The sequence below is a fragment of the Myotis brandtii genome, unplaced genomic scaffold (assembly GCF_000412655.1).
Source record: "Myotis brandtii unplaced genomic scaffold, ASM41265v1 scaffold684, whole genome shotgun sequence".
Lineage (NCBI taxonomy): Eukaryota > Metazoa > Chordata > Mammalia > Chiroptera > Vespertilionidae > Myotis > Myotis brandtii.
Window position 1 is genome coordinate 1272273 of NW_005370673.1, and position 695 is coordinate 1272967.

The 695-nt window shown below is 70.1% G+C and overlaps 1 protein-coding gene across 1 annotated transcript in view; it reads left to right on the forward strand.

The window, feature by feature from the left end:
- Positions 1-695, forward strand: part of WNK2 (WNK lysine deficient protein kinase 2) — a 166775-nt gene that overhangs the window by 132616 nt on the left and 33464 nt on the right. The window contains exon 28 of the mRNA XM_014529505.1: positions 1-149. Coding sequence (XP_014384991.1) covers positions 1-149 — 149 coding nt within the window. The remainder of the gene's footprint in view (positions 150-695) is intronic.

Consider the following 695-nt stretch of genomic DNA (forward strand, 5'->3'; position numbering starts at 1 on the left):
GGCCCCGAGGCCCAGGGCAGGGCGGGCGTGAAGGTCCCCACCATCAGTGTGACCTCCTTCCACTCCCAGTCGTCCTACATAAGCAGTGACAATGACTCGGAGCCCGAGGATGCAGACATCAGGAAGGAGCTGCAGAGCCTGCGAGAGAAGTAGGTCCCGTGGGCGGTGGCCGCTGAGGCCCACGCTCTGCCATGCACCCCAGGGCGTGGGCCCGGTGCCGGGCAGAGCGACGCTGCTGTGCTGTGGCTTGGTCCCTGGTCTTGGGGCGGTGCCTCTTCACCCACGGCCGCCCCCTCCGGTGGCCTCAGCAGGACAGCGAGGTGTTGCTCAGACCAGGCCCCTCACGCTGGGTCTGAAGTGCGGCTACCACCCGGTCAGGGCCCCAGCAAGCTGCACCCTGGCCTCCTGGGCAGGAGGACCCCATGTGGTTGCTACCCTGGGAGAGGCTGGTGTCCTGGACAGAAAGCTGAGGGCGGAGAGCTCTGGGGCGGACCCAGGAGCTGCCCACAGGCCCAGGAGCCTAGCCAGCCTCTCCTGCTCCTCCCTCTGGGTGGGCAGGCAGGGCTGTGCCTGCAGGGAGGGGGCAGGAGAGCTTGCCTGCCCTGCCCTGCCCTGCCCTGGCCCCTGGCCCCCTCCCCCCACCCCCTGAGGGGCCTGCCCCCCCCTTACCCACCCCCCCATCCCAGCCCTGGGCA